Source organism: Danio rerio, chromosome 1 (assembly GCF_052040795.2).
Source record: "Danio rerio strain M-AB ecotype USA chromosome 1, GRCz13ab, whole genome shotgun sequence".
NCBI classification, from domain to species: Eukaryota; Metazoa; Chordata; class Actinopteri; order Cypriniformes; family Danionidae; genus Danio; species Danio rerio.
This window is the reverse complement of record NC_141021.1, coordinates 12,072,120-12,098,087: the sequence shown is the minus strand read 5'-3', so window position 1 is coordinate 12,098,087 and position 25,968 is coordinate 12,072,120. Positions and strand designations below refer to the sequence as shown.

General features: G+C 34.8%; 2 protein-coding genes and 1 long non-coding RNA gene across 37 annotated transcripts in view; all 3 read left to right on the top strand.

Annotated features, from left to right (window-relative positions):
- The window catches only part of dmd (dystrophin), a 249,405-nt gene extending 239,662 nt beyond the window's left edge, over nucleotides 1–9,743 (top strand). For 13 of the 28 annotated variants that reach the window (XR_015475971.1, XR_015475970.1, XR_015475969.1 and 10 more), the window contains 3 exons: nucleotides 5,455–5,547; nucleotides 7,638–7,663; nucleotides 9,238–9,743. Coding sequence is in view for 25 of the 28 variants with exons in the window: in XM_087236516.1 (XP_087092642.1) it covers nucleotides 5,455–5,547; nucleotides 7,638–7,660 (116 nt within the window). In the remaining 3 variants the exon portion in view is untranslated. The remainder of the gene's footprint in view (nucleotides 1–5,454; nucleotides 5,548–7,637; nucleotides 7,664–9,237) is intronic. The other 15 variants (XM_087236510.1, XM_087236509.1, XM_087236518.1 and 12 more) reach the window with 3 other exon arrangements.
- On the top strand, nucleotides 5,699–7,440 carry LOC147846695 (uncharacterized). Its single transcript, XR_015476387.1, has 2 exons — nucleotides 5,699–5,734; nucleotides 5,800–7,440. It is a non-coding gene; the product is annotated as an uncharacterized LOC147846695 (long non-coding RNA).
- Nucleotides 9,744–12,220: 2,477 nt separating the features above from the next.
- On the top strand, nucleotides 12,221–25,854 carry crfb15 (cytokine receptor family member B15). 8 transcript variants are annotated; one of them, XM_087234985.1, is made up of 10 exons: nucleotides 12,221–12,566; nucleotides 13,802–13,860; nucleotides 13,996–14,067; nucleotides 14,777–14,951; nucleotides 18,637–18,754; nucleotides 19,444–19,616; nucleotides 19,726–19,880; nucleotides 22,087–22,246; nucleotides 22,559–22,680; nucleotides 23,972–25,854. In XM_087234985.1, the coding sequence occupies exons 4-10, from the start codon at nucleotides 14,876–14,878 to the stop codon at nucleotides 24,326–24,328; spliced, it is 1,161 nt and encodes a 386-aa protein (XP_087091111.1). In that variant the 5' UTR covers nucleotides 12,221–12,566; nucleotides 13,802–13,860; nucleotides 13,996–14,067; nucleotides 14,777–14,875; the 3' UTR covers nucleotides 24,329–25,854.
- Nucleotides 25,855–25,968: the final 114 nt, after the last annotated feature.

Here is a 25,968-nt window from a genome sequence, read left to right as displayed (position 1 = left end):
AACTTTACTCCTTCGGCTTTAACCATTCTTAGTTTAACTTCAACCCTTCAGCATTGAACAATCAGTTTAACTTTATCCCTTCAGCATAGACCATCTATAGTTTAACTTTACCCTTGTAAATGTTCCTGACGACTTCAGTTTAACCCTAACCCTTTAGCATTGACCATTCTTAATTTAACTTTAACCCTTCAGTATTGAACATTCAGTTTAACCCTAACCCTTCAGCATTGACCAATCATAGTTTAACTTTAACCCTTCAGCATTGACCAATCATAGTTTAAATTAACCCCTTTAGTATAGACCCTTTACAGTTTATCTTTACCACTTTAGCAATGACCACTCATCGTTAACTTGACCCTTTAACCTTCAGCATTGACCATCCACAGTTTAACTTTACTCCTTCACGATTGAACATTCTTAGTTTAACTTTAAAACTTCAGCATTGACCACTAATAGTTAACTTTAACCCTTCAGCATTGACCACTCATAGTTAACTTTAACCCTTCAGCATTGAACATTCATAGTTTAACCCTAACCCTTCAGCATTGACCACTCATAGTATTACCCTTCAGCATTGAACATTCATAGTTTAACTTTAACCCTTCAGCATTGACCATTCGTAGTTAACGTTAACCCTTCAGCATTGACCACTCATAGTTTAGCTTTATCCCCTCAGCATTGACCACTCATAGTTTAACCCTAACCTTTTTCTTTATCATTGGTTATTTGTAAACTTTAACCTTAAACTTTCAGTATTGATTATTCAGAAAGTTTAACTCTAACCCTTCAGCTTTCATTATTCATAAACTTTAACCCTAACTTTTCAGCATTGATTGTTCATGAAATTTAAAGTGGCTGTATGTACATTTTGACTCTTTTAAAGCATCAAAATACTATAACATGTTTACAGAAATTTAAGAAGCAAACATACTTTCTTATAACTTAAAAATAGTTTTTTTTTTCCCTTTGAAAATGTATCAATGTCTGTGTTTGTTTTGGTCTTTGTAACTCTGCCCACTGCCAATTTAACCAGTTATATTACAGCACCCTGGGTTTTGCATTGGCGTATATCAGTGTATTTCATTTCAGTCATTAAGGAATCCTTAATGCATGTGGTTGCGGCCAAAATAAACCATATGCATTATTTAGAATTTCGACTGTCAATCTTGATCATTGCTTCCGAGGCGCGCGCTCAGCAGTCGCATTTTTAAAAAAAACTATAGCGTTTCATACGGAAACTACATACCAAAATTTTTTTATTTTCAATATTGACAATGGTGTTCGATCAATAAATACTGATATTGATTTTATCGCCCAGGCCTAGGATCACATGATCTTTATTGATACTTATTTTGGCAGTTGCTCACAAAAGTCCCTCTTTATTTGCACAAAGTAGGGGTTGAACAGCTTTCGATTTTTGGAAGTCGACTTATATGTTATCAAAGTCGAGTTAACGTTGACTAGTCACTGGTGACATTATTAATAAAAAAAAAGAAGCAGATGTTTTGCAGCGTGCCACAATTTGCTATTTATTAAATATATACACATATATACACAAGCAACATTACCAATGACTAACTTTAGTGCAAAACAAATGCAGTCAACGCTGTTTATTATGTTAATAATGCTATTAGCACTGGCTAGTTTAACTGCTAAAGAAATGCAGTCAACACATTGATCACTGCACGTACTACTAAAAATGTAGCAATAACAGATATTTTAATGCTGAAGAAATGAATACGGTGTCAACACACAGATTCATATGAAGTTATTTCATAACAAAATAACGCACAAAAGACTAAGGCTATAAACCTTAAACTGTCAGAGTCCTGCTCAGATGCATATTTTATCATTATCAAGGTCAGATTAACATAAGGGCCAGGTCCCACAGAAGAAAGAGGCCCTTGATTGGCTAAAGAATTAATTTGCACTATGACGCGGGAAACGCCTCTTTGCCTTTTGCTTTCTGTCATCGATAATGTGAAGTATTCCTTTCGGTTCGCTGCTGTACAAAAACAGTGACACCTGTGCTAAACTGGGGCTCGGAGTGGCTGTAGCTCACTCAGAATACCGAATAGCCCTGTTTTAGTCACTCATAAGGGTGATCAGATGCCCCATTTTTCCCAGGACAGTCCCTTATTTCAGCACTACCGCGAGAACCGTCCAGTTAAAGGTAGGCTAACCAAACTCGTCAAAGAACAAAACATACCATTTAAATAGCCTTTAATATTGATTAACTTGTACATGTAGTAACAGAAGCTGAGATAGGCGGAGTCATGCTGAATGGACTCTTAACTGAGGCTTAGTCTCGGAAAACCGGCGCGCACTGCACAATCCTTTAATCACACAGTATAACAGAGACGGTATGCGAACAAATCATATAGCCTGCACAAGCAATTTTAAAAATGTCCATCGTTGTGGATTATGTATTTCAAGTAAATACACTTGGTTATGCTTTACAGTAAGTCTAACTGAACCATTTAGAAAGCAAACTTTTTTAATGAATCTTTACTTTTCTCCTTTTATGAAAACAACAGTATTAATATAGAGCAATGAAATATTGGCACTGGCTTTCATCATACAATATATCTAATGTAAAAAGAAATATATATACATATATAAATAAGGATGCTAGCCTTCTGTAACTGAGAAGACCTAAACATTTTGGATATTAGGAGCATGGATTTTAAGGATATTATATCATTAGGGATTTATGGTCAGCTAATGTTCTAAAGAAACGTTTTAAAGGTAAACCCCTATTTAAAGTATTTATTATAAATCCCTAATTTAGGAAGTAACGCAATGTTTTTTGTTTTGCTGATTTTTGCAGCCTGTTAGAACTTTTATATTATGTCATTATTTAATTTTGTATAGCCTACTTGCAGGCCTATTTTAATAAAATGGAGGGAAAAAAAAAAAAAAATATATATATATATATATACACACACACACACACACACACACACACACACACACATACATACATATATATATATATATATATATATATATATATATATATATATATATATACACACACACACACACACACACACACACACACACACACACACATATATATATATATATATATATATATATATATATATATATATATATATATATATATATATATATATAATCAAATATAAATCAAATGGTGAAAAATGTATAATAAAATTAATAACAATATTAATCAGTAAATTAGTAAATATATACTTTTGTGAGGTAAATAAATGAAAGTGGCCCCTTGGATTAGCTATAGCCCTAGGGCCCAATGTATTCTTAATCCAGCCCTGACTATTATGATATACAGTAGTGCCTGCTAGAAAGCTGCTTAAATCCTGCTCAAGGGGGGAGTTTTTTATGGTTACTGGCTCATCATCGTTATCAGAAGTCACTATAGCTTGTTGTTTTGTCAGTTCATGTCGCTAGTAGCATGAATGGTGCTTGAACATGAAAGTAGAACAAGAACTAAAAATGATAGACTTAACTTTATCCTAACTATAGACTTCACTTATTTTACAATTGCTGTAGGTTTGTGACAGTTTCTCTCTCTTTTTTGGCCTTTAAACCAAACTACAAAGTTTAAATTCTGCCTGACTAGTTCACCTCAACATGTCCCATAATGTTGATGATTTAGGTCAGTAGGCAGGGTAGGTGGTTTGTGGCTGTGAAAGCATTCGAGCACACGAGCATCTGCACAACATAAGCAAACGGACTGTATGTGATTTGACTGCCTTTGGCAATAGTCAAAAGTAAGCAAGCTCAAACCCTTTCAGACCCATTTTCACCTTTATTTAGTGGTGTCCTTTTGTGATCGGATTGACATCCTAAAACAAAGAGCAACGTTTTTCAAAAGAAAGAGTTGATTTTGAACTTTGTCATCAGTAATTCCGGTTTAAAGTCCTGCAAAAACCCACAAAGATGCATAATGGAAGACATTGACATGCACATTGACCAATCACAGGCTGGTACATCTGATCAATCAGAGCAGAGCAGTTTGAAGAGACTATGATTGAACAAAGCATTTTTAGCACACTGAAAAATAAGCTAAAGCTGAAATATATGTGTTGGATTCCTGTAAATCTGTCTTGAGCACTTAAAAATATAATATTCAAGTTAATAAATATAATCAGACTGTTCAATTTTGATGTTTTTTAGTTATTGAAAGAAAACAGTCACTAATACAGTCCCCTTCATCTGATCAATGTTTAAAAAATGAACTCATTTATTTCTTAATTTGACTCATTATCTGGCATGTATTGTCTTTGATAACTGTAGTTACATTGTACTGTAAGACTTGGCTTGAAGCCCAGGTTGGTTTCAGCAAAAGATTTTCACAACCGATAAAAAAGAGGCAATGTTCTTATCTGTGCCAAACAAAAGGGAACACAGGGAGCTTTTATTCATGTGTAGATACAAAAGAACTGTTTGTTTGCCCCAAACTGTTGGCCAACATCTTATTTGTTGTCTCGACTTGTGAGGAAAACACAAAGTCTCGGTGAGGTTTCAACAAAATGCTGCGTCCTTCACAATCTTCACAACAAACACCAATCTTTTTTTCATCAAGTGCAGTTTGATGTTTATGATTTAGGTTTTGTTTTGATTTTCTATATACTTTATCGCTGACTCAAAGTATTACTAAAAATAAATTAAATATGAACTGTATTTATGTATTATGGATATTTGGAAATGTATGTTCATATTTATACGACATAACTACTTTTATACTTCTTTAGGTTTCTCGACAAAAGAAGGAAAAGCTCAAGACGAATTTTTTATTTATTTTTATTTTGTAAAAATCGCCAAACAAGTGTATTTATTTCATTATTTCGCCACAAATTTCTTAGTATTTTTCTTTTGCCTCTCTGATAAAAATATCCCTTTGGCCAGAGTTCTGCTAGAATGTAATATTATTTTTTATTGAGCAAAGCTTGAATGCTTCTTTTTTCCATCTCATTACTTCTCATTTCACATCGAGTTGGCTTCAAAGCCAGAAACTACATTTAAAATCAAGGGTTTTAATTAAAACCCGCAGTTACAGCATTCTGAATCAACGTTATGCAGCAGAATGAGAGAGAAGTTCAACATAATTCAAAGATCACTTGTTAGCTTTGCAACATTGAATATTTGAACTGTGTCAAGATGTTTTGGCTTTTATTTAAGAACAAAGTCCTGGAATCATTTTAAATAATGTTCGAAATTGTTACATTTAATTCTATTTGTTGCAGTGATTATATGATTTGAAATAGCATGTTGGAATGGCCATATATTTACCGGTGGTCTGAGAGCATCGGAGCCCTGCTGTCCTCAACACGACCTTCAGGATTATCCTCTAAATCAATAACAGCGTCTCTGTTTGAACATGAGGTTTCATGGCGGGCAGGACAACTTCCAGTGGCTTTTAAGGTCAGTTCTCAGTTGAAATTGTGCCACTTGTGTGTGTTTCAGGTGATGATGAGCTGTCCAGTCCCACCCAGGATGCAAGCACTGGATTAGAAGACGTCATCGAGCAGCTCAACAACTCCTTCCCTCACAGCCAAGGTGAGAAAAAGAGACTCAAAAAGTCTCCAGCTTTGACCACTTATGTTATTTAATTTAGACCCTTTGATTTCATTATTCTATACACTACCTGACAAAAGTTTTGTCGCCTATCCTAAGTTTGAAGAATAACAAATAATAATTTGACTTCCAGTTGATCATTTGGTATCAGAAGTGGCAGATATGAAAGGTAAAGGCCTCTAGATTACGCTTTTTTTAGCAAAATAAAACATTGATTTTTAATTATTTAATTAGGACAGTGAGCTCCCATGGACTCCCCTGAGCTTGAACAACTGCATCCATACATCTCTGCAATGGCTCAAATAGCTCATTATTAAAGTCATCTGGAATGGCAAAGAAAGCGTTCTTGCAGGACTCCCAGAGTTCATCAAGATTCTTTGGATTCATCATCAATGCCTCCTCCCTAATCTTACCCCAGACATGCTCAACTGGGCTGGCCAATCCTGGAGCACCTTGGCCTTCTTTGCTTTCAGGAACTTTGATGTGAAGGCTAAAGTATGAGAAGGAGCGCTATCCTGCTGAAGAATTTGCCCTCTTCTGTGGTTTGTAATGAAATGGGCAGCACAAATGTCTTTATAACTCACACTGTTGGCTGATGCCATCCACTCTGCAGATCTCTTGTATGCCCCTATACAGAATGTAACCATGATTTTTCCTTTACCAAGTTTGACTGATTTCGGTGTGAATCTTGGCTCCATGCTGGTTCTAATAGGTCTTCTGCAGTATTTGTGAGGATTGGGATGCATTTTAACAGATAATTCCTCTGAAAAATCTACTTCAGCCACTTTTCCAAATGGTCACCTAGAAGTCAAGTTATTATTTGTTGCTCTTACAACAGCTCGACGACAAGACTTTTGTCAAGTTGTGTATGTCTACCTTGCGAAAGTGTCCGTTGTGATCCACAAGGACTACTAATCGAGCAAACATATGTTAGAGTTACAGTTTTCAGCTGTAACTTCGCCTCCTTCTTGATGCGATAGCCAGATTTCCATCCTAAGCAAATCGTTTCAAAATTCACGGATGGATGGATAGTAATTAATTTAATTTAAAATAATTTTTTATTTAACATTACCATTTTCCTCAGACTCCTGTCTGTAAGTTCAGTAATTTAACTTTTTTGACTTATAAAATGAGGAAATATTATTTTTATTCCCTTTAAAGATCAACCAACAGCAGACAACTGTCTACATTGTTTTTTTATTTTGTTTTTTTACTCAAGAAGCTATTTTACTCTGATATACACTCACTGGCCACTTTAATACACTCACCATTGCAGCCTCACTTTCCTGTTCTTAGCTGACAGGAGTGGCACCCGGTTTGGTCTTCTGCTGCTGTAGCCCATCCGAGTCAAGGTTGGATGTGTTGTGCTTTTAGAGATGCTCTTCTGCAGACCTCGGTTGTAACGAGTGGTTATTTGAGTTTCTGTTGCCTTTCTATTAGCTGGAACAGTCTGGCCATTCTCCTCTGACATCAAAAAGGCATTTGCACCCACAGAACTGCCGCTCACTGGATATTTACTGTTTTTCTGACCATTCTCTGTAAACCCTAGAGATGGTTGTGCGTGAAAATCCCAGTGGATCAGCAGTTTCTGAAAGTCTGGCACCAACAACTATGCCACGTTTAAAGTCACTTAAATCCCCTTTCTTCCCCATTCTGATGCTCGGTTTGAACTGCAGCAGATCATCTTGACCATGTCTACATGCCTAAATGCATTTAGTTGCTGCCATGTGGACAGGTGTACCTAATAAAGTGGCCGGTAAGTGTATGTCACAATCGGAAGGAAAGGTTTATCACAGCATCCATTTCATTTTAAACAGCACTTGTTCATTTTGACCCACTGCTTTTCTACTCTGCATGAATAAACCTCTAAACGACTCTTTGTTTGTTATTTTTCCTACTTTGAAATGGATAATGGGACGTTATAAAACTTAAAAAAGTAAAACTGCAGCTGTAATAACAAACATGATTTGCTAATGTTGATGTACATATTTTATCTGTTTCTCTTTTTGACTAACTGCCTTTCTGCTCCTACTTCACTGATTTTTCTTATTTCCCCTTTTCCTCTGTCTAAGGAGGCGGACGGCTAAATCCATGAGAGGTTAGTATTGTAACTAACCTTTCAGTCTTCTCACTCGTCTTTTCAGCCTTTCTTGTCTATTTAAACTGTGATTTCAGGAAGCTTTTTAAAGAGTATTATTAAAAATGTATGTTTTCAGTTAGCAAAACTGAATTTTTAGCATCATTACTTCAGTCTTTAGTGTCACATGATACTTTGGAGCTCATGAAACACTTCTGATTCTTATCAGTGGGTTTGTATTTTTTTTTAAATACGTTACATTTATTAACCAATTACACATTCAGTTATTGCATTTACAATAAATTATTTATAATGCCTTAAACTTTTTTGTTTGAAAGTCAAACAACCCTGGATAATAATGTATGAACATTTTCACAAAAAAAATAAGATGCAAAAAAAAATAATACTTATGTATTGAAAATTACAAATACATTATTAATAATTAAGTACCAGTGATAACTTATAGAAAAAGTAACACTTTAGAACATTCTCAAACTTTTTTCATCAAGTACCACCTCAGAAAAAAATTGTCTCTACAAGTACCACCAAAATGAGCAGTATTGAAATACAGTAGCGTAGTAGGCTCAGTAAAGCAGCTACAACTCTGCAAAGATAAAAAACGTGGCAGATTACCTCAGAAATATAGGCTATATGGCATATTATATACATCATTTTTGATCAATTTTGAAATTGATCAACACGTACCATAGTTTAAGAACCACTGCTTTAGAACAATGGTCCAATAGGTAATGTTAGTTAATGTATTAACTAACTGTAAGTATGAATAATCATAATTCAACATTAGTTTATGCCTGCTAAAATCTAAAGTTGTTTCCTTTAAAATTAGTTAATCCACAGTGAGTTAAAATGAACTTATTTAACGTTATTTAACCTTAATTGCATTAACTAATGGTAACAAAGATAAATAAATACCGTAATAAATGTATTATAAATAGTTTGTTAATGTTAGTAAATACATTAACTAATGGACCATTATTTTACAATAGTGTTACCATAGAAACTCAGCATGTTAGAATAATTTGTTTTGGATCACGTGACTCTTAGAAATATGTAATGATGCTTAAAAATCTAATGAAAAAGACATTTCTTTTAGAACTATATTAAAATACTTATTTTAAATTGTAATAATATTTTTAAAATATTGCTGTAATTTTATTTTTTCAATTATGAGCAGAGGAGACCTCAGCAATATTAATTATGTTGACTGAGACAATCCATGCTATTTATAAAAAAATATATAAAAAAATTAAATAAAAAATATATAGTATATATATAAATAGTTATTTATAAAATGACAGACAAGCAGTTAGCATATCACAGTGAGCAAAAAAAATATACATGTCTAAAAACAGGAACCATCCCATATTTATATATTTGGAGACTATCTGGCTTTTCTAGGATTTTGATGTAACGAAGTTATGATCTTTTTTTTTTTTTTAAATAAAGAGCTTAAAAACCACATCAAAGCAACGTGTAATGAGTCGGATAATCTGTTTCTCTGTGGCGATGTCTGTTTAGCAGTGGTAGAGATATAAAATACTGTGCTCAGACTCTGGTTTTTCCATCTCCTTCAGGTCCCAATGTGGGAAGTCTTTTCCACATGGTTGATAACATTGGACATGCCATGGAGTCGCTGGTTCATGTAATAACAGAGGAGCAGGATTTAGACTGAAGACGTCTTCTCCTCGTTGCATGCTTTTGTAGTGTCAACAACTGGACCGGATATGTTTACAATGGGGAATATCAATAAAAATCTATTTTTCTGAAGGATCGCGGTTCCACATTGTAGATTTGATCTTTAGTAGTTTGGGTAGTTTCTTACGGCAAAAAAGTCTAGAATTGTTTATTCATTTTAAACAAAGGTTTTTACACTTCTATGCAATTGTACAAAAATAGACAGACGGGTGTGTGATAACATGTAACATTGCGTGCCATGTCTTTGTACAGAGTGGAGCGCATTTAAAAGAAAAAAACTAAAGTCTTTTATCTAAATGGGTGAGTGAGAACACACAGGGGTGCTTTATCAACTCATTTTGTTTGTAACAAAATAACAAATGCATATTAAAAGGCAAGTCTACTATTGTGTGTGTGTGTGTGTGTGTGTGTGTGTGTGTGTGTGTGTGTGTGTGTGTGTGTGTGTGTGTGTGTGTGTGGGTATGATTGTGTGGGTATGTGGGTGTGTGTGTGGGTGGGTTTGCGAAAGATTGTGTGTATGTATGGTTGTCTGTGTGTTTTATGTTTTTCTGTATGTAACCATTGAACTACTGCAGTCATCAAGACAACAACATTAGTCATTTTTTCTTCTTGTTTTTTTTAAAAGAAGGACTTATTGATTAAGATTACATACTGTCTACCTCACAGAAATTCCCATTCTTCATGCTCTGTCCATGTGCATTAATGGAGCAATAAGATTGTCATGATGACAACCTCCTCATGTAGCTAGAATATTGCCCACATTATTGTGCTAGAATAGTATTTATGGAAGCTCTTTTTCCACCAGAATGAATATATTTATATTATCTTGCCGTTTCAATAACAAACTCTGCATTTTCACACACACACACACACACACACACATATATATAAATTTCATTATTATTTTTAAAGGGCACCTATGATGAAAATCAACTTGTTTTTGCTGTTTGAACAGAACTGTTTGTAGGTATAGTGTTTTCTACAGTCATATTGGAGTGATATAAACACAAGACGTTTCTTTTTATAACATTTCCTGACGCTAACATAGGACCCAAGTCCTAGTGATTTTGATGGCCATCGCAATGTGATGTAGGAGTGCAGTTATCCCCATCCACCGATCGATTGACAGGCGCGATGTTTCTATAATAATAACAGGGATTAAAATATTTGTTACAACTCTCTGTGATTTTTATAAGTTTAAAACGTTTTTAAAACAGCATGTTTGTAATGAAGAAAGTAAAATCATTATCTAATTCTTAACCGATATGATCACCACAGCCGCATGGTGTCAGTAAACACTTCAATGTGTGAGACTCATCGTTTCAGAAAGGCTTGAATAAACTCCACCACAACTACATGAAATAAACTTACTTGGTATTTTTAACTAATGAGCTCTATTTAGCTTCATCCGAGTCTGTCTCTATCACTGACTGCTGTTTATCTGCTGTAAAGCAGGAGAAACACACTCACGTGGTGGATGGGGAAAAGCAGCTCATTTGCATTTAAAGCCACAGGCCACAAAAACAGCTCAGACACCAAAATGGCCACATTCTGGGGGCTATGATAAATTAACTAATGGGTATTTTGAGCTGAAACTTTACAGATACATTCTGGAGACACCAAAGGTTTATCTTATGTCTTGTAAAAGGAGTAAAATAGGTGCCCTTTAAAGTAACAATTGTTATGACATGAATTAATTAACCCTATAATTCTGACTATTTTCTCAACTATGCTATACTATTCTTGACTATTTTATTATTTATATGTATGATGAGATATAATTTAGATCTCTAAATTACAAGTCACCACACAAATATGATCTTTTCATCAAAGAACTGAGATTTTACCTCAATCTTTTGAGATATTAAGTTGAATTTATGATATAAACTCATTTCTAGAGTAAAGTCTAAGTTCTGTAAAAGTCTACAAATAAAAACAAAAAATAATTAATAAGGATTCAGACCAAATAGTTGCAATATCTAATTATTTTTTGCATCAAGTTGCAAGAAAAGTCAATTCTCAGTTCTAAAACGTTTGACTTTTCTCAGAATGTTAAGAAAATGGACAGTTTAAGTTACCTTATACTGTGGTATTCTGTGTTGGAAAGAGGCATCCATACATTTTAGCCAATGCATCAAACTGTGCTAATTGTGTATCTGTAACAAAATAAGAGGAAAAGATATCCTATGGATAGTAGTTATAACACAAATCAAACAATTAACCTTTAATAACCATCATCACCTTGCAATATTGGAATGTATCATTAAAGGTCTTGCACACATCGCCATTGTTCATCTGAGGGTGTTGTCATAAGCATGCTAGCAAACAAGAACACGGTTTACAGAAATAGACGAATCAAGACAAAATGTTCAGCTTCAGCGTCCATTCTTTCTGCGTGTTTGAGATGTTTGTCTGTTTAATAGACCTTTATGCTTTGTGTTGAACAGATATAAAGAAATAAATGATTTTAATGTATATGTATGCACATTTATGACCGTTATGATTGCAAAAAAAAAAAAACAGGTTTGCACATTGCGGATGAGCATGTCCAGAGTCCTGCTTATTTATTTCTGGGATATGCTGTTTGATTCTGAAATCCTACATTTGATTTGTTATTGCAAAAGAAATATTTTATCAGACGACGAAATGTAATTGTGGTTTTCTTAAGCTGCATTAGTTGATAAAAAAATGCAAACCCATTATGGCCACCATGGTTTGTCTTATTTATTGTGGATTTACTTTGCCACAAAGCAGGTAATTGACAATTATCCTCTGAAATACCACAAAAATTTAAATGTATATGAGGGATTAAATTTCAGATGTTTAAAATGAAGCGACTGTATGACCTGGAAATGACTAATTTACATTAGTAAATGTATAGCGAGTGATGGCCTACTTAATAAAACTAAATCTTAATTAGTATAGCCTATAGCCTACTAAATTATTCATTTTGGTCGGTGAATTTGTAGCCTCGGTGATTAAATTCAAATTTGAAAGGATTTATATTACAATTTGGTTATCTAAGAGTGCTTCCACACCTGTAAATCGACTGTTCTGAATCAAATGTTTGGATTGATAGGGTAACACTGTTGCTAAAGTTTCAGTCACGTGCGAACCTCCCATTGCTCGTTGTTCCACTGTTTATTTTCCGGGATTCCACTCAGCTGTCAAGACGTTGTTATGTTAGACTGATTTATGATGGTGATTGGTGAGTAATGAGTCCTTATAAGCTAAAATGTGTACTTTAATTTTTTGTGGTGACACCCACAGACATCACCAAATATAAATCAAGAGGAAATACTTTCTCATACATAGCCTTATTTCAAGAGTTATAAAAAAATCTTTAGCACTATTGGCCGTCAGTTTTTGTAATATTATTATTTATTTATTTTTTGTTAAAATATGACACTTAATAACTGTGTTCATTCACGTTTTCATTATTTATTTTAAGCTTTAAAAACTTTGGCTGATGCATTTCTTTACAGATGAACCGAGAGATCATGAAGCAGATGAACTTTGGTTGATCTTTCAAGGTGTCAGTGCAGACATGAACTAAAACAATAGACCTAAAAACAAAATACATTAAAAATAAAATAGAAATACTAGATGGTAATTTCGCCAATTTTTCTAGCAGATCATAGCTTTTGCTTTGTATCGTTTGCCCACCGCGAAGATTAGATTATGTTTAACTTGAAATGGATGTTTTTTTATTCAGGATAATAATTGGGTAACTGTTTTCAGTTTAATTTCCCATGTGCAAATTGGAACAACAGAATTGAGGTCAAAAACCAATCTGAATGTCAAACCACAAGTTACTGAGGTCACCTGCAGAGCTTAGAAAACAAGAACACATGCTATAGATGCCTAAACAAACAGGGTTCACGTTTAGGCCAGGTATATCAGGAGTCTTGTTAAACAAAAAGTTAATGTTATAGTTGTTTTTATTTGTTTTGAAACGGTTCAATCCAGGCACGTGCACATAGGGCTCAACCTTTGCAGTGCACATGCCCTAGTCTTGGATTGAAAGTGCCCCCGCGGCACTACCGCCCTTCAGTAGGCGCGCGACGACGACGACAACAACAATAAATCTCCTGCAGTCTCTGCACTGGCCTGGTTCAGTCCGACCGCATGCTTTCACTTTCCTATATGAAACGCACTTTACCGGTAGGACGTCATTCTCTCTTCATATAGCCATACAACCGTATTGCTTTTTCAAAGCGGAACCAGAGTTCGTTTCAACCGAGTCGAGAACAGCTTGTTCAGGCGATCTCGGATGGCGCGAATCAGAGCGCGATTTTGGTGTTCACAAAATACCAAACAAACCGAGTTAACTGGGAAACGCGCCGGGTATTGAAACAAGGTGTAAAAGCACCCCAAAAAGTTTAAAAAAGAAATTTTTACTTGCTTTAATGATGAGGTAAGCTACACATTTATTCACTGAAGGCGGTGTTGAGTCTGTGGCTCAGTGGTTAGTCTGTCGCCTCACAAGAAGGTCGTCATTGGTATGTTACCTGTAATAATGCTTTAACTTTTTTGCCCTGATTTTTTTTTTAATTATAATTTTTATTTTTAAGCCCCTGTTCAGTTTTGCTCTCTTAACTTTATTCTGTCTTTATAATTATTCATTCATTTATCAGGGGTCACCACAGCAAAATGAACTATCCCAGCATATGTTTTACACAGCAGGTGCCTCTCAAGCGGCAACCCAGGTCTGGAAAACACCCATACACACTCGCATATAGACACACACTCATACACTATGGCCAATTTTGTTTATCCATTTCACTAATACTGTATGTCTTTGGACTGTGGGGGAAACCAGAGCATCCGGATGAAACCCATAGCAACATGGGGAGAACATGCAAACTCCACAAAGAAATGCCAACTAGCCCAGCCAGAACTTGAACCAGCAACCTTCTTGCTGTGAGGCTGCAGTGCTAACCACTGAGCCACCGTGCTTCCTTCATAATTAGATTTTCTCCAAAAAAAAAAGTAGCTGGTTCGAATCATGTTTGTGTAGGTTTCCCCCACAGTTCAAAGACGTGGTATAGGTGAACTAGAAAACATATTCCAGAGTAATTGCCGGTTCATTCCGCTGTGGCAACCCCTGATAAATCAGGGACTAAGCTGAATGATAGTGAGTGAGAAGAGTTTCCCAGTTTTTTCTAAGCATAAATGTCACAAATCATTACTGTTAAAAAGTGAAAAAAAACAGTCTAATAATCATTTTGTGTGGAGTTTCTCAGTCTTCACGTATAACTTCACTGAAGATGAAAAAAGACATCCATTACAAACTTTTTTGTGAATTTCCCAGAGTCTGCTGTTCATGTCTTTTATTATAAAGAAAAACTTTCTTGTGTGTGTGTGTGTGTGTGTGTGTGTGTGTGTGTGTGTGTGTGTGTGTGTGTGTGTGTAAAGGAGGAAGTTGTTGATTCAGTTTGTTCCCGGTTCCTCTTGAGCACGTGACAAACAGCCTTTGAAGTTTAAAAGCCTGTGACTTGACTTACCCCAACAGTGATGCTGTCAGTCATGATCGCGAAGCTCCTGATTCTCACACTCTTTGCGACAAAGGATGGACACCACATCTATGCTGGTCAGTATTCTTTTTGATCATTGATTTTTAATAGCGTTTTGATGTTTGTATTAATGATCTCAAGAATATATATTCTGCTCTAACACAAAAAAAATACAAATAAAACCACTTTAAAAGTATTAATTTCTCTTAAGTATTAAAGTATTAAAAAACTCTTAGTTTCTTAAAAAGTTTTTTAAAGGCTTAGTTTTGAATGATGTGCCAATATTGGGTTTATTCTAAAAAGGTTTGAAAACACCCTATTTTATTTTCATTTAGTTTGTCAGAAAATCACTAAATAATATAATATTTCCAATTGTGTTGAAGTAAATCCAAACTTTGCTGAAGAAGCATTAGCAAATTCCTAAGCAGAAACAACACTTTTTTTTTTCTTTTTTTTTTACCATTTTCACATAGCAAGATTTCCACAGGTTGTTTACATGAGTGGAGTTGAAGCAAGATGTTCAATGGACCATTCAATTATTAGAAAAATAATGCACTTTAGAGGTGGTGATACATTATTTTTCAATAATTTAGTTCAACATGGGCTCTGAAAACAAAGCCCTATATACTGTACATTTCTGGAGATTGCAAATTATGTAGCCAGAAGTACGTATGGCTGCATTTAGTCTTTAAAATGAATGCTACAGGGCTCATCTGATGTTAAAACACAAAAAGTTGCTATCTTTTTTTTTTTTACTGTGCAAGTCACATTAAACTTAATAACAAAAACATATATGTTTCACAGTGAAGTGCATTTAATTCTGTTAACCAATGTTAACCAATTTTGTTAACCAATGTTCCATTTATAGGTTACACATTTAATAATCATCATCATATTAATTAGCATCATAAACATTTGTGAACTTCAGAGGAACTGACCTCATAAAGTACATCCTCTAAAATGATTTTGTAAAGTGAAATTGATTTACAGTTATCCTGTGAATAGTTGCAGACTCCATTTCTTCAGAAATGTTATTTAATGTAGTGGGTTTTAATCTGGGTCACGACCCACCAGTGGCTCAGCAGAGAGGAAGCAAATATTCAGCATGAAGTGTTTATGCTAATATCATGTCTACATGTTTACTGTTCATAGCATAGCAGAAGCAAACCTTTTCAAATGTCATTTTTGGGGAGGCCATAACATTTGATTCCAACAGACCACAGCAGTGTTTCTTATGATCCTAATGTAATGATATAAAGGATAGTTCACCTAAAAGTGCTCACTCTTGATTGTTCCAAACCAATTTGAGTTTGTTCTTTTTTTTCTGTTAAACCCATTGACATCCATTTGTTTCTACTTCTGTTTTTTTTCCGATTATGGATGTTCATGGTTACAGGTTTCCACCATTCTTCGATATATCTTCTTTTGTGTACAATGTATATCTTCTTCTCAGTGGGAGTATTTAGAACTTATGTCTGAAGGTGTTCAAAAATGATGTTGTATGTAGAATCAATGTGCGCAAATTAATTTAGATATGCTAACTTACTTGTGTTGAACTGTTATTTTTTAACAACCTATTAGCATCATTTGTGATGGTCATAAATCCTCTCCTGAGGCCTCATGGGATTGTAAAATGCCCATCGAAAGTTGTAGTTCATCCAGGTTTTATACAGATTTTGGGTATCCCCCACATACAATTTTTTTATATTAAGGACTTCCTGATAATAATACATACTGTCTACCTATCCTGTCTTATCGTTCATGCTTATTTATGGAGCAATAAGATTAATTATCATGACGAAAGCCTCCTGTTCCAGTGTTTCTCAACCATGTTCCTAGAGGACCACCAACTCTGCATGTTTTGGATGTCTCCTTTATCTGTCACACTCATAACAGGTCTAACGAGCTGAAGATCTTAATCAGGTGTGTTTGGTTAAGGAGACATGGAAAATGAGCAGAGCTGGTGGTCCTACAGGAATGTGGTTGAGAAACACTGCAGTATAGAATACTGTTTTTCTGCATATATAGTATGTGATTTTTAGATGCAGCTGTATATTTACTTAAGGAACGTAAATGAGCGCATATATACGCTTAAGTGAAAAATATATTTCATATTTAACATTCTGGGGTCTATAAGGTGATTATGGGGCCTTTGGGATGTTTGGATATGCTCTGACGTTTGCGCTTATTTCTTCTACCTATACCCTTGACATTAATGTTAATTCTTAAACTGTGTTATCAGATAATAAATTATTGAGCCCATAGTCTAGGGGAAAACAACATGGGCATAATAAACGGAAAAAAAATGTGTTGGGGTGGTGGATTTCTTAAACAAAACAAAAACTTAATGCAAAAGATCCCCTTCGGTCGACAACCAAACTCGGACACTCAGTTGAGAGTAATTAAATAGATTTATTATAGAAAAACAAAGTAATTTTAAATGAGCATCTCTTCAGGGTGGGCAAAGGCCAAAATAACAAGCAGAAGAATCTATAAAGTAAATTAACTAAATTACCTATAAATTTTAAAAAGAAAAATACAGGAAGCTTACTTTTCTCCATAAACATTGTCAAAAGTCATCAAATAAATAGGCAGGCCACCCCTACAAGCTCAAACTCTCAAAAGAAGTTGAACGTATGAACAATGGTAACAAGATTGAATGTTGGACTTCGGCCGGAGGGGTAAGGGAAATCCAGGCGTTCACTCCCCGCAACCGTCGCAGCACAAATGAGCTCCTCGAATCCTGCCGGAAGCTCCCTTTTATACAGGCCTCCGAGCCCAGCAGCCAATCAGAGCATGAATCACGCCAGAATGGGGGCCTATGGGAAAACAAAAAACAACAAAAAGGCGGGACAAAGAAAAAGACACATGCAATTCGCAATAAAAAAATAATGCTTTATAACAAGGGGCTCAAAAATCGGTCCTGGAGGGCCGGTGTCCTGATGAGTTTAGCTCTAACTTCAACACATCTGCCAGGAAGTTTCTGTATCTATTAAGAGCTTGATTAGCTGGTGTGTTTGATTGGGGTTGTAGCCAAACTCTCCAGGACACCGGCCCTCTAGAACTCAGTTTGGACACCCCTGCTATTAGGGCTGCACAATATATGGTTTCACCATCGATATCAGAATTGGATCATTAGCAATAGGCACATTGCGAGTATACGCAATGTTGAGTCTAGATAAAAATGTAGCTTTTTGCAAGAGTTTTTTAAGGCCTGTGACTGTGTGAGGGTTTTATTCAGGAATTAGAAAATGTACTGTTTGTAACTTTGACAAACTAATAACAATTCATTTTATTGAATTGTTTATAAAATGAAGACTATGCAGTATTATTTTACATTTGATCATTCAATTACTCTATACCTGAATACAGTCCGACTTCTCTGATCTGATAACAAGAAAACACTGTTTTTTTTTTTTATTTCTCTCCTTCTCTTTATTGAATTTGTCTGTGCTTGTAGATTGTTTAAGATATTTTATTTATATGCACTCCCCGACAGAATCATCCCAATCAGTCTAAAAACTATAAATTTATTCCAAATATTTATTCAACTCATCTGGTGAAATTGTGTTCATATCGCAATATATCGCAGAATAAAAAAATATTACAATGTTCGATTTTTCCAATATCCAGCACTACCTTCTATATAACGTATTACTAGTTGACGATTCATTCCGCTGTGGCGACCTCTGACTAAGCCAAGGGAAAGTGAATGAATGAATAATGTATCACTTACCGTTGTGTTACTCTGATTTGCTCTAGAAACGAAGCTGGCTGCACCTCAGAACGTGAAGGTGGTCTCCATCAACATGGGTGCAGTTGTCGAGTGGACGTCTCCACACAATTCCATCAGGAACATGACGTACACTGTAAGATATGTGTAAGTACACTTAAAATACGCAAAAATGCTTATATATTAGTTTGCAATTATTTCCAGTAAACTTGATTCTCTGTAACATGAAATTCCACACTGTTAAAAATATCTGTACATTAACAGTTACCATATTATTAACATGTTTTCTGTTAATTTACGGTTGTGAATTGCATTATGGGATCTTGATCTCTGCTCTGCCTCCTTTTGTAATTTTGTCCTTAAAATGGTGATTAAAAAATTAATAACTGTTTTTATTCTAGCCGAAATAAAATAAAATAAGACTTTCTCCAGAAGACTTGAAATTTTAACTCTACAGTTTTACAAAGTTGACTTTTATTGACTTGTTAGTAGTTTGAAATGATATAATGTATAATATTTAGAGAAAGAAGTGTGTCAAATAACAGAAAATGTACTGGCAGTTTATTACAAAGTTTTTATATTGTAACATACGACACCAAGCTAGACGATATATAACTTTAAACTAATACCAATGTTAATAAAAGTCCCTTTTTTGAAATTTCCAAGGTTAAAAGTTACACAAGATGAATCACCAAATACGGAAAACTTAATTTGCGGATATTATTTACAGTGTAGGTTTCTGCAGAAGTTGAAAACAATAGGCTCATTCTACCTGCATATTTGACTTACATATATTGTTTTGTGTGTTTATGTGTGTGTTTGTCAATGATGCTCAGTCCTTGCGATTGGGGAAATGTCTCTTCCATCTGTGTGAAAACCACAGAGCTGAAATGTGATGCGGGAGTTTTGCCGTATGCATTTGGGTGCTACATTTTTCAAGTGCGGGCAGAGAAAAATGGGATGTTCTCTGAATGGGCTAAAGCACCCAAATTTATACCTCATCAGCACAGTAAGTGTGAATCCGTTTTTTTCCCCAGCTTTGTTGTGTTGTTAGGTCATTGTGAAATGAATATTTAATGCAATATTCTAATTATGTGAATTCTTTTGCTCCCTTGTAGCTATCATAGGACCTCCTGCTGTGCATCTCGTCATCCAGAATAACAGTCTGGAAGTGACTGTTCGAGCACCCATTCTGAAAATCGGCAAACTTTCCACATTTTTTTCACAAGTGACCTACACCATCAAACACCGGATCGAAGGCATTGAAGATGAGGTATGAAAATGCTTATGTTTTTTTTTTATATCACTACTTTTAAGACATTTGGGTCATGCCTTCATTTTTAGCTCAAAAAAAGGGTTATTTTGAATTTTAAGAGCATTTACAGCAATTTTAAAGTTTGATTTAGTTGAAGATTATATGCTGTTTGTTTACATTCAATTATTGACAAACATTTTTGCAACAAAGAGCAACAAAAATGTAAATAATGTGACAATTACTTATCAGTACACACTTTTTAGGGCCAACTCACACTATGATATTCGTACCGTGCCCAGGCCCATTTCCTGGATCGTTTGAGAAGTGTGAGTGCACTGAATCAGCCCGCCCCCGGCCGGGTTGGAAGAGGTGTGCCTGAGTGTAGTTTACTTGGACTTTGGTGTGGTACACTTGTGTGTGAGTGCAAAACTTGCCAAAGCCCAAAACTGAAAGCAAGACGTGACTTTTAAGGGACTGTTTCATATGAATTTATTAATCATTCTTACTGTTCAATGAACGCAAACTGCTATAGTTTATATTTTAGTTTGCCGTGAGAAACTCCTCACTGCACGACAGCTGCGCACCTTCAGCAAACCTCCTAATTCCTGCAGCACGAGGACTTTATGATTGTTTATGTGGGTCAAAAGTGGCTGATCTGTTCCTAAGGAATAAAGCGATATAACTAGAGAAATCTCCACTGTGCTGGGCAAGAGCGCTTACTGAACAGCGCAACATCAATGACGTAATCGTGCCCAGGCCCGATTGTAATGTGGGTGCGGGCCGTCGGGGGAGACGGGAGGGAGGACAAGTATTCTGTGGCCCGTTTCGAGGCAACAGTACATAGTGTGAATACGCCCTTAGTGATGTTTTATAACCAAATTTCTGGAGTAGCACGCGCAGATGTTTTAGCAATTCAAATACATTGTTGACAACCATTCTATTATCCAATCAGCATTAGACCAAACTATAACATGAGTTGGGGTGTCTTCCCTGAGCTCAGAGCCCTCTCCATGGACAGTATGCCAAGTTCGCTTTATTCTTAAACACCTGCAAGTGTAAACTCGAGAAATGTTAGTATTAGAAAGTCAGAGGCAAGGCAAGTTTTTTTATCTTGCACATTTCATACGCAATGGTAATTCAAAGTGCTTTACATAAACAAACATAACTTAAAGGACATAAAGGAGATGAGAAAATAAAAACAATTAAAAGAATTAAAAAATGATCAGAAACAGATAAAAACAGATTTTAAAGGCATTAAAAAAGAAAGACTTAATAGTGCTATCTGTTGGACATAGCACAGTGCTTATTCAACAAAGCACGGCTAATCAGATGTGATGGGGCAGTAGATGAAGGTAAATTCACACTGCTTTGACTAAACTCTTGGGATTTTTTAATTTACTTGATGCAAATGATCTGAGCGATCTGTTTTATAGGTTTATAGACATGTAGTAAAACTTTAAAATCTACTCTGAGTGTATCTGGGAGCCAGTGTAAAGGCCTGAGGACAGGTGTGATGTGCTCTGATTTTCTGGTTCTGGCAGCGTTCTGAATGAGCTGCAACTGTCTGACTGTCTTTTTGGGAAGGCCAGTGAGGAGTCCATTACAGTAATCCACTCTACTGCTGATAAAAGCATGAACAATCTTCAATGGAAACAAAGCATCTAATTCTTGCAATGTTTTTGAGATGATAGTATGCTGATTTAGATACTGCTGTACATACCCACAGAGCAAATCAAAAAGATTTGATAGAAACTAAAATAGAAAATGTTGTTAGAATTAAAAGTAGTTAACATTAAAGTCATTAAAATGGTCAACTTTTCAATAAGGCTTCATTCGTTAATGCATTTACCAACATGTACTAATTATGATCAATGCTTAAATAACATTTGTTATTCATAGATAAGCATGTACTATTATGTTGTTAATCTGAATTCATGTTTGTTAATATTAGTTAATTCACTGTGAGTTAACATGAACAACTTGATTTCCATTAACTGACATTAAAAAATATGAATATACACTGTAATAAATCCATTGTTCATTATTTGTTTGTGTAAATAAATACCTAACATCAACCTATTTGTATAGTGTGACAACAAAAACTACTACTAGTAATAACCTATACATGTTTAAAACACATTGAAATTTTGCAAGGCTTCATGCTGGACTGATGAATAAAGGGTGCAGGATGAAATAACAGTAAGATGATTTTTTGTCCCTGTAGTCAATAAAGAAGATTTCTACATCCAGTGATGAAGATGTGAAACAGCGTATTAAAGGATTACATCCATGGAGCAGATATTGTGTTCAGGCAAAGGTGGATCCCAAAGGCCTTAAAGAAGTGGGACAGTACAGCACTCCTGTATGTGTGACTAATGTACCAGGTAAGTGGACAGTAAGCTAATTAGCAGTAACTGATAAAACTTTAAAGTCCATGTGAAGTCAAAATGTATAATGTTTTATGGACAAAAAGACAGCCCCGTCCCCTTCTAAATATTCAGTATCAGTTGGAAAGACAGTTCCAATAATCCGCGTCATGGGATTATAGATCATTTATTGTAAATGGCAGATAGTTACATCCTCTGTTAAACTGAGAACTAACCTGACTCTAGGAAGTGTTTTTGTTTATGAAGTGGAAATGTTTAAATGTCTAAAATGACGTCCTGTTGACATTGTTGCGTGTGTTTTTGCATTAGTTCTGGTCAGCTGTGGAATCGCTGCTGTTGTTCTTGTTCCTATGGCCATTCTGGCCGCCTGGCTGATCATCAAAGTCTACAGATTCCTCTACCCTAAAACCAAACTACCAGAACATCTGAAGGTAAATGACATTATTTTGTACATAGCTTTTGGGGGTAATCATCTAAAATATGCAATATGTTAATGTCATTTATTAAAAATATGACAGCTGTCGGTGAGTTAAATGGAGTGTTTGCTTATTATTTAACAACTATTTAACTATTTAACCTAAACAAACGCATTTGTAAATCAGGGTTATTAAAACTAAACTATGAAACTAAAACCATTTTAAGTACTTGAAATGAATTACATGTACTGGTTTTATTTAGACATAGTTACCAAATGTTCATCCAATTAATGTACAATAATAACTACAATTACAGTTCAATAAATAAATAAATACAAAACACAACACTGCTAGAGTTAATATTGCTAAAATGCAAATGAAAAAGAATTATATCGAATTAAAAACTAATTCAGTTTTTTAAAGATACTAAAACAATACTGTAGTAAGTTAATGTAGTATTAGTATTGGTTAACTAATGTAAAAATGTATAATTCATAAATGGTATATTTTTAATATTGAAGTATCTATTATTATATTGAATAGTCTTTTTCTTTACAATTTTAATTAATCTTCAGTACATTGTTTGGCTATTTGTTTTGCTTTTTTCCTCTTTTGTTTTTTTAATATATTAGAATGTTTCTAGTTAACTTTAATTTGTTATCTAATATTTATATTTGATTTAAACCTTACTTCAAATACCCAAAACAGATTATAAGCTAATTATACTTGTTAAACTGATTATAAACCTTTTAATACAAAATAAAATATGCTGGCTTCCACACAATTAAGTTAACTTGATGTTTTTACAAATTTAAGTAGATTGAACATAAAACAATTCAGTCCCCCCCCCCCCAAAAAAAAAAAACGTAAGAAATTGTGTTTCAACTCATTTGAAACACCAAATGTCATTTTTTGTGTGTGTACTGTAAAATGGGTTTCACACAATTCCTTTGTTGTCCCTTCACAAATCAATTAAGTTAATTTAAAGGTTTTTACAAATTTAAGTGGATTGAACATAAAACAATTAAGTTGTCCCCCAAAAACTTGTTTCAACTCATTTTAAATGAGTTTAAACAAACAGCAAACATCATTTTTTGTGTGTACACTTTAAAAGCACAATTCCTTCACGTTGTCCCAACACAAAACGATTAAATTAATTTAAAGGTTTTAACAAATTTAAGTGGATTAAACAAAACAATCAAGTTGTCCCCCCAAAACTCAGTGATTTAGCTCAATTTAAATAGTAGTAGTTGTTTGAGCAAACATCAAATGGCAATTTTTTTGTGTGTTTGTTGGTTTCTTCTAGAATCTGTTTGTGCCGTCATTTTGGAGTGCTGAAGCGACCCAACATCCTCCACACCAGAAAGAACAGCATGATAAAATCAGCACCGTATCTGAAGACCAGCAGTATGAGGAGCTCTGTGAGAAAAGCCAGATCTCCGAGGACGAGCAGTCTGTTTCATCATGCGTCCTCGCACCGATAGAAGAGATGGAGGAGGACTATAAACTTCTAATGCACATGAAACCCGCACCGCTCTTCTACCCCAACCAGCTCTATCCATTGTGCTTGAAGAATTCACTCTTCACTCAGTCCTGTTGTGGAGGCTCCAGTAGTACTCAAGCTAGTTATTATAATGTAGCGAACTCTGAGCGTGTTTCCTGATGGCAAAAACAGCCTGCGTGTTTTACTTAGAGATAGTTCACCTAAAACTGAAAAGTTACGATGGTTTTTACTTTTATGAGTTTCTTTATTATAAAAAAGGATATTTTGAAGAATATGTGAAGCTCTAAGCGACTGACATTCAGTAGGGAACAAAGATACTATGGACATCAATATTTCCATAGACACATATTGGACTAGTGATCTAATGATCTAGGCGCAAAGTCTAAAGTGCAGGGCGCAAAAGCATTAAAGGTGTGGCTAAATCCACTTTTGCTATTTTAAGGACCCAAAATATACACTGTGCACCCCAGCTCATGGTCTAACAGGGTTATGCTTATTCTCTTAATGAGTTATAGGTGTGTTTTGAGCATAATGTGCATTAAATCAGTCTTATCTCCCTTTTCCTTTAAGAGTCAGTTGTGTCGCACCATGGCGCATTTGCTATATACATGACGAACTTTATAAGTGGAAAAACTGAATGCTTCACTAGCGAGAAAACAGTTAAACAGACCATCTGCAGTGCGAGAATAAAGATCGAGCCTTTTCCATTCGGCCTCTTTATTTTCTCTTTCTCTTTACTTTTACTCTTTACTTTACTCCTTTACCTTAGTGTATAAGGAAACGGTGTTGTACGCGCTCCACTAAAGACATCCATTAGCCTACATATTTAATTTAGTTTGTTAATCGCAAACATTTGTTTCAAAACTATTTCTAAATTCAGTTCTCATTTCCATCAAACGAATAAATAAACAATAATAACAAAGTTTGGTCAAAAAACTTAAATCCAAAACTCAAAAAGTTAAATCCAAACTCATGTCCTATTCTTATGCCTCATATGGTGATGCAGACCTCTCCAAATCCCGACAGGTGGTCAAATCTAAACTTGTTTTATTAAAACAAATATAAATATGCATATAATAAGCAATACTACCTTACTTACTACTATATAATACATGGGCACATCTCTAACGCACTCTGCGCTAGACTTTAGACCAGCTTTTAAGTGGTCAATGGTGCAGTCTATTTCTGTTCCTAAAAACAGGCAGACAAAGTGCTCTAACATACCTCCTTTTTAGACAAGCACACCCATGAGTCCACAAAGTGGCGCAAGTGAACTTGCTATTTAAACAACGTGGTGCAAAACATTAAAATTACAGTTGCGCTGGTCTGAAAATAGCAACAAATCGCACGAAACACATCTTGCACCTTATTGTGCTAGGTGTATGATAGGGCCCATTATGTTTAATAGAAGAACCGCAAAGGAAATGGTGACAGAATATTCAGTTTTGGGTGAACTATTCCTTTAGAAATGATCTGATTTTGTGAAGCATGTATAAATATTGTTGTATATAATTGCACTGTATGGATTGAATGTAATGTATATAATTTCTTGAAGAAAATGTTGTTTGCTTATATGCTAAGTGGACTGAATGTACTTTATGATTTAAAAAAAAAAAAACATTTACTAACATTTTATGTTGTTGTGAAATGGATAAATGTTTTACAATAAATAAAACTGAGCTGGATTTCTCTTCTTTTTTTTGGTTGGTCTACGTTGTTTGCATTGAGATTCACACAATGCTGTTATGTAATGTTTTCTATTATTTTCATTTAGATATGTAAAAACATTTTGGGGTAAA

What these genes read in the sequence shown, in the direction of transcription:
- crfb15 (XM_087234979.1), top strand. An exon ending in TGGACACCACATCTATGCTG is followed by an intron (nt 14,952 to 18,636) that starts GTCAGTATTCTT and finishes GATTTGCTCTAG; the next exon opens with AAACGAAGCTGGCTGCACCT. An exon ending in ATGTGTGACTAATGTACCAG is followed by an intron (nt 22,247 to 22,558) that starts GTAAGTGGACAG and finishes TTTTTGCATTAG; the next exon opens with TTCTGGTCAGCTGTGGAATC.